This window comes from Morone saxatilis, unplaced genomic scaffold (genome assembly GCF_004916995.1).
Source record: "Morone saxatilis isolate NCDOM2014 unplaced genomic scaffold, NCSU_SB_2.0 Contig12, whole genome shotgun sequence".
NCBI lineage: Eukaryota > Metazoa > Chordata > Actinopteri > Moronidae > Morone > Morone saxatilis.
The window spans coordinates 4,511,341-4,518,617 of record NW_023339674.1 but is presented as its reverse complement, the minus strand read 5'-3'; the positions used below and the strand labels follow the sequence as shown (position 1 = coordinate 4,518,617).

Genomic DNA, 7,277 nt, shown 5'->3' with positions numbered 1-7,277 from the left:
TGTGTGTGTGTGTGTAGGACATGGTGGAGCTTCTTTCGGAGGGCCAGCAGCTAGAAGAAGAGCTGAGGCAGATTGTGGATTATACACAGGGAAGCAGCCTAGCAAGATTCAGAATAAGCAACACGAGGCACACTGGATGTGTTGTAGATGTGTGTATGATGATGATGATGATGATGCCTGTGTATGCAGTGATGAACCTTCTCTCAGAGATTTTCTTGATTTTCTGAAAGATTACAATCACAAACATTTTCTTTTTCTTTTTTTTTTTTTGCTTCTGCTTTTGTCTTACTTTCTTTCCCTTTATTCTTACCATTTCCCCTCCTTCTTTTCCAGGAGGTCGAGCAGCTTCGCCTGGAGAGGATGCAGATTGATGAACAGTTGCGTCAGATCACGCAGGGCCACCGATCAGCTGACAGAGAGAGAGGAGACAGAGGGGAAAGAGGAGGAGGAGGAGGATATAATACAGATGGTAGTGCCAATGCCTCCTCATCCTCTTTACACGTCACTCGCTCCTACAACGGTCGAGGGCGTGGGCGCAGAGGCCACAGCTACAGCACTGGATACGGTAGGCACCTTTTACAACTACATCTTAAAAAATCAACTTATTTGCTGCCGGATAATGTGGTTGTCTGTGTAAGAATGTAGCTTTTGTGCAATAAATGAGACTGAAAGAGTCCAACTGTATCCCAGTATTTTAACATTGACCTGACCTTTCTGTGTGGCTGTCTCTCTGTCCTCTCGTGTGTTTGCTTGATTGTCACAGGCACCAACTCAGAACAGTCCAACGCCTCTGAGACAGATTCAGAGCGCAGGGATGAGCTCAGTGACTGGTCCCTTGCTGGAGAGGACCAGGACAGGTGAGGGTTTTTTTGTATTTATAAAACCTATAGATGTACAAAATGCGTAGCTGGGTTCAGTTTTTAGTGGAATCTGTGTTATGGCTACAAACATAGCATTTGACTTGGTGCCAGCTGTTCTTTACCATCTTTATTGTAGTTCTAGTGCATGATTTCTTGTTTTTGTTCTGATTGACTGACTTGCAGGGAGAGGGAGAGAGGCCAACGACCTCAAAGAGATGGTCGCAGGAGGCCTGGACCCGGCAGAGGCCGAGGAGGGACTGGCGGACGGGGAAGAGGCGGAAGAGGAGGATACAGCAACAGCTTTGGTAAAATTCACTCTTAGGGGATATAAAGAGAGATATAAAAATACCTTTCTCTTGTAAAAGTCTTGTCATTTGGTAGTTTGACTGTAAGTATAACCTATTTCCTGTGAACCTGACATACCTGCAGCAGGGCCTCGGGACCACGAGGATCACCATGCCTATGGAGCCGTGGAGACAAACACAGAGACAGACCAGACAGCCGATACAGATGCTAGTGAGTCCAACTTGCCTGCAAACCGCCGCAGAAGATCTCGACGACGCAGAACAGACGAGGACGCTACACTGATGGATGGCATGAGCGAGTCAGACAACGCCTCAATGAGTGAAAATGGAATAGGTAGGGAAGTCAAGATCATTTTACAGGACTGCTTCATAAACATACAAACTCAGTCAGTGCTTTTAACATCTTAGGAAGAAAGCCTGTCATAGAGGTAACAGTGCTGTTTTTAGCTGTCAGTGGTCCAGAGTGTACAGCAGTGCATTATTTCCCATTTTAAATGTAAAAGGAGCCTGTGCAGCATAAGTACAGGTCTCTGGTTTAAAGGCAATTTAAGCCCCCAATCCCTGTCTTTGTGATGACCAAACACCCCTAGATGACCCCGAAGCTAAACCTCAGCGCCGTAATCGTAGTCGACGTCGCCGCATCCGCCTGCCTGAGGAGAGGCAGCCAGGTAACTAAGGCAACTGCCAGTATCCCCTGCCCTGAAAAGTGCTCCTAATGGCTTGGCTAAAAAGGTTGTGCTCCAGGCCTGGTTGTTTGCGTGCCACCAACTACATACTAAACCACACAGTTCTTAGAATCGTTCAGGTCTCTTCAGTATGGTAAGTGAGTGTTGCTTGCCTCATTGGCTTTTTCTAAATGATAGGATGTTGACTGACTACACTGTCCACACTGGTTTGCCGTGCCATGCACTTTTCACAGGCGCAATACTTGTTTACTAACAACTAGGTGACAGCTTGTTTGTTTTTTCATGTTGTCAGGCTGTTACACTAAAGGCAGTCCTGGTGTGTGTGGTGTGTTATTGTAAGCCTGACCTATAACTGCTCTGTGATGTTGTGTTGGATGTCAAGTGTACACGGTGAACGTAAACTGCAAAACGGAGTGCTCTTTGAGGAGTCTGAGTGTTAAAAAGGCTCTTTTCATACTGCCAGACGGGGTCCAGACAGAGTTAGCATTTCGGCTTCTGTTATTTAAAGAAAACAGACAATGTCGTAACCACTGTTTTTCTTTTCTTTGTTGTCTTGTCTGTACAGTGACGGTGGCGGACTACATATCCAGGGCTGAATCTCAGAGCAGACAGACCACCAAGGACACCAAGAAAAACAAGGATGTGGTTAGTTAGTAGTTAGTTAGACCACAGTTAACCTTTTATAAAGTCTCTTTCCTCTTGCTCTTTAAGTTCTGTCTGCTCCTGATGCTTGACTAACACAAACCTCACAATTTAAACCTGCATTTATTTACTTCTGAATGTAAATGCAGCTCTGTGATGTTTTGGGTGAATTAGTTTGAATACATTACAAGTTCATTATTTGTTTGTCCCACATTTCTGTCCAGGGTCAGGTGGATGCCATCGCTGAGCACAGCCCGCCGTCTGCTCCGGCAACCACCAATGGTTCCAACAACAGTGCTGCCGACAGCGAGAGCAGCAGAGCTCCCAGGTCTTCCACAGAGAGGCCCGCCAAAGTCTCCTACAAGGGGGACTCTAACCCGCAACCTGTTGTTAACGGACTCTCCTAGTGAGACCTGAGCAAAGGAAATGGTTTCAAATATTTTCAATTCTTTGGCTGCATTTGATTGAATCTCCCTGTCTATGGAGCAGCCTTAAACATATAAATACAACAAGCACTGTTCTTTTTTTACATTACAAATATTTGAAACCTGTTCCACTGCGCAAGTTTTAGAGGTCTGACCCTTAACCTCCCCTTTACACTCGTGTTCTGTCCAACTATTCATTTTACTACAGTTTTTGTACGATAGTTCTTCCTGTATGAGCTTGCCAAAGACAGTCAAACACACACACACACACACTGACAGACATCTACTTAACTGTACTTTTCAGTCCACTCTTCATTGAGAGCTCAGGAAGAGGCTGGACTGGATGCAGTATTTATAAAATGCAGACAGGGATTCCACTCAAACACATACTGTGGTATGAATGCAGCGGTTCTTTTTTTTAATTATTGGTAAAAAAAATATCATTGCAGGGTTTTAGAAAAAAAAAAAAAAGTCTGCCTTTTGCCAGGTGGACTCAAAAAGATGCTTCCACAGGATGTTTTGTGCATCTGAAGTAGTTTGTAAATTAAACATTCTGCATGAGCAGTACCACAGTGCAGATAGGTTTGTTGGAAAACCCAAGTATGTTTGACATACATGTGATCAGCTGTTGTGCCTTGAGAGTAGATTCAACATGTTGTTGCCTGGCTCTGCGCACCATCTGAAATCTTTTCACTCAATTCTGTGTTAGTTGGTCACGCTCGCCTGCCACAGAGGAACCAGATGAGTTGTCTCCTTGGTCTATATGTTCCCTTATGGCACTGTAGACGGGTAGAGGCAAACACTGAAAGACCTTGAAAGGATTTCAGAGGCATATCTTTTTAAAATCAGGTGTGTTAATTCTTAATGTTTGTGGGGAAATTGAGTCAAGTTATCCTTTATATATATCTGTTGAGGAGTTTGACATTAGCTGCTTTCTGTTTTTCAATATGCAACCACTTAAGTCATAGAAGAAATGTTATTACAGCGTGTCTGGAAAAGAAACAAACAATAGAAGAGTTGTTTTTTCTTTGCACTGAAACATAAACTTTTTCTGTTTAAAAAGTTGATTGTAGTTGAGTCTGGAAACTGGCCTGTTGCTGTTTTTTTTTTGCTGGACAGAGATGTAGCCATCAATGCTGGGTTTCCTGGAAACATCTCATTGCAAAACATCGGGCAGTTTCATCAAATATGACAAGACGGATACAGAGTACCGTTTCCTCCCAGAAATCCAATTAAATCAAGAGACTCAAAGGATGTTTGCTGTGTCTATAACAGCTACTATCCCACTTTACATGCCCACTATTGCAAAAATCCTGTATTGAGCAGTAAGAACCAGACTACCCTGGTGTTGAGATGTTTCTGGAAAACCAAGCCCAGGTGACAATGATGTCATTTTCATGGTTCTTCCACAGACTGGCTGGAAACTGGTCACGACTGTTCCACTACGGAAGGAGATTTATTTGGTTTATTTATTTAAAAAATGTACAGTATTTAAAAAAACAAACAAAAACACACAAAAACAAGAGAAGCTCTTCTTTTTCTTGACACTAAAACATGCGTTATCTAGGGTTTTCTTTTAAGACAAATCACAATTTGGACTACTGAGAGTTGTGACATCCCAAGTGTTTTTGCTGGGTCAACTACAGTATGTTTTTCTTTTTTTTTTAAAGGATCGTTCTGGTTGGTTGATGTGCAATATGTTTTGTATGCAGGTAGTTCTTAAATAAACTTGATCTTCCATGTAGATCTGAAACCCAACTGTGTCTGTCTCTCGCACAAAAAGAAATACGCCATTAAATTTGAAGTTCCTGTTTTGTGGAAAAGCAAGTAAGAGAAGTACAAAACGTAAATCTAAAATACAAAATAATAACGAGGGAGAATCCAATTAACAATTTTCCAGAGTGATTTTATTTGAGAACAATCCGTTAGAAAAGTCTGGTAATTGCTCAAGTCAGTGCAACAGTATGAAGAAGATCAGCCTGGAATCACATTTAGGTCATCGCCAGCATCTTCTATTTCTTTGTCTGGTCGTCCATCAAATCCTTCGCTTCATTTATCTTCGCTGCTATGTAGGGAGATCCACCTGTCACACACACACACAGTCATATTATAGTTTACCTTCAGGAGATTTTACTGTGCTCTGAGTTCCTTTAGAACTGTAAAACCTGTTCAAAAGTCAAACCATTACATTTATTGTTGGTCCATTGCTTTTTTTTCCAAGTTAACACCTGGAGCAAACAGATTAATGCAGTGAACTCTAGATACAATGTTTAGTTACTCAGTCTGTTCAGCACTATTATATTTTATATCACACTACTGTAACGTACAGTGTCTAACATGAATCTATATAAACCAATGGGGCCCTACTTACCTCTGTCTGGATGGTTCAGGGTCATCAGTTTCCTGTGGGCTTCTCGGATCTTAATCCTGTTGGCAGTGGGGCTGAAAGACAGAACAATGGTGCATACAACAGTTAATTATCATCATAATAATCAGTGCAAACAGTACTGGTTAGTAAATTCTTGGCTGTAACGTACAATGGCCTAAATGTGACCGTAGATGTACCGTAACATGTAACTGTTGAAATGGTGGCCCAGTGAGGGTTCACATACCTGACACCCAAAATCAGGCAAGCTTCTCTCTTGTTCATCTTTGGTTCAAAGCCGCCTTTATAGTACCCTCCTCCAAAAGCCTGCAACAACATATACAGTTACCAGCTCGTCACGACGGGTCTGCTAACGGATCCTTAGTAGCAAAAACATTCATTAAAAATAAAGCGAAAGCGTGAGAGGTACAGTATCTAGCACACTTACTTTCATTTGGAGATAAATGTGCTGTGTCATGTTTTCCTTCTTACCGTCTTGGGGAAGCTCTGAAGGGCCTGTTTCATCTGAGGCTCCATCTGTTTAATGGCCTGCATGGCATAGCGACCTGGGAGACGAAGAAGAGGAGCAAACATGAAATATCTATGTTATCTGATACAAATATTTGTGGAATTGTACTTTTATTTTTTAATTTAAACACTAATATTGATTGTATGTTTAGTAGGCAGAATAAAAATTAATATATTAACATTATTAAGAATATTTTTACCAGTATTTATATCATTATACGGCAAATTTACACACAAACCTGAGCTAAGATACTCTACATAAACTCAATATTCTGGAATTACAATTTGCTTTGAAATGTGACATTACCACAATATGTTTTTACAGAAAATAATATACGATTACACTGAATTATTGCCCATCCTTTATTAGTAGTTTCACAAATGAGAGGTGTCTTATATAAACTGCACTTTACTTGAGACATCAGTCAACTTCAGAACCAGAATCAGCTTCATTGGTAAAGTATGTGCACACAGACAACATGGGATCTGACTCAGGTTTGAAGTTGCTCTCACACAAAAAGAAACAGATACAGCTAGAATAAAGGACAACAAAGAGGTAAAACTAAACATAGCTATCATCTACTGGGTGACAATGTGTAGGCCTATATAAAGTAAATATATAAGAAGCAACAACCAACAGCATACAGTGTATAAACTGTATTGCAGATTAATACAAATGAATGAGTAACTCTGAACTGTGTCAAGGTGACTTTCCACTTATCCACCAACTTACTGAGCTTTTATAGTGACTCACCTGCAAATCCAGCTGCTGCCAGAGCCAGCCCCACTGCCACCATGGAACTGGCCTGCAGACACAAACAAACAACCATAAACAACCACAAACAAACATGTTCTACGGCTGCAAACGTAAACAAATAGCAGAACCAACACGTGGCACATGCTGGAGCCCGAGTACAGTAACGTTATGTTGCGTTACTTTAAATGAAAGCGGTGAATGAAAACGTCAGCTGCGTTTAGTGACGTCGTGTTGGGTCATGCACCAGCAAAAGCTAACCATAGCTTAGCACGTTTCCAATGATCGATATCGAGGTTTTTCGGCTGACTCCCGATCACGCAGCCACGTTCAGACTGTCCTAACACTTAGTGCACAACCGCTGCGACCCACCATGTCTGTGTGTTACGTTCCGTGTCTGTTAAAAATCAGGACCATAACTTTTGACCTCTCATGTTTTCGTCGCTCTGGCTCTCATGTGTTTGTGCCGGAAATGGCGTAGGAGTGTCGTGAAAACCGTTGCCGTGCGCTGTTCCCTCCTCCTCCCTCCTCCCTCCTCCTCCTCCCTCCCGACTGTCACCCCTAGCAACCCGTGTGGAGGCGGACTGTAACGTAATTGAATTATGAACTGGTTTTACTCCTTTTATTTTAACAATGTTGAATTGAAAGGTTACGACTGAGTAAAACAATTTTGGGGGGAAATTAAAATAATAAAGTCGTAATATTACGAGAA

General features: G+C 41.9%; 2 protein-coding genes across 7 annotated transcripts in view; one reads left to right on the top strand and one right to left on the bottom strand.

Annotated features, from left to right (window-relative positions):
* fxr1 (fragile X mental retardation, autosomal homolog 1) overlaps positions 1–4,676 on the top strand; it is a 9,754-nt gene extending 5,078 nt beyond the window's left edge. For 3 of the 5 annotated variants that reach the window (XM_035652722.1, XM_035652721.1, XM_035652720.1), the window contains exons 11-17: positions 334–565; positions 764–857; positions 1,044–1,165; positions 1,290–1,499; positions 1,756–1,833; positions 2,417–2,496; positions 2,718–4,676. In XM_035652722.1, coding sequence (XP_035508615.1) covers positions 334–565; positions 764–857; positions 1,044–1,165; positions 1,290–1,499; positions 1,756–1,833; positions 2,417–2,496; positions 2,718–2,900 — 999 coding nt within the window. In that variant the 3' untranslated portion in view covers positions 2,901–4,676. The remainder of the gene's footprint in view (positions 1–333; positions 566–763; positions 858–1,043; positions 1,166–1,289; positions 1,500–1,755; positions 1,834–2,416; positions 2,497–2,717) is intronic. The other 2 variants (XM_035652724.1, XM_035652723.1) reach the window with 1 other exon arrangement.
* A 127-nt stretch (positions 4,677–4,803) lies between these two features.
* Positions 4,804–7,075, bottom strand: dnajc19 (DnaJ (Hsp40) homolog, subfamily C, member 19). Of its 2 annotated transcripts, none has more exons than XM_035652726.1 (6): positions 6,938–7,075; positions 6,566–6,617; positions 5,776–5,849; positions 5,531–5,610; positions 5,290–5,360; positions 4,804–5,001 (listed from the first exon to the last, which is right to left on the bottom strand). In XM_035652726.1, the coding sequence occupies exons 1-6, from the start codon at positions 6,938–6,940 to the stop codon at positions 4,931–4,933; spliced, it is 351 nt and encodes a 116-aa protein (XP_035508619.1). In that variant the 5' UTR covers positions 6,941–7,075; the 3' UTR covers positions 4,804–4,930. The 2 variants fall into 2 exon arrangements, with proteins under 2 accessions (XP_035508619.1, XP_035508620.1); XM_035652727.1 differs by lacking the exon at positions 6,938–7,075 and adding an exon at positions 6,827–6,931.
* Between the last annotated feature and the right edge of the window lie 202 nt (positions 7,076–7,277).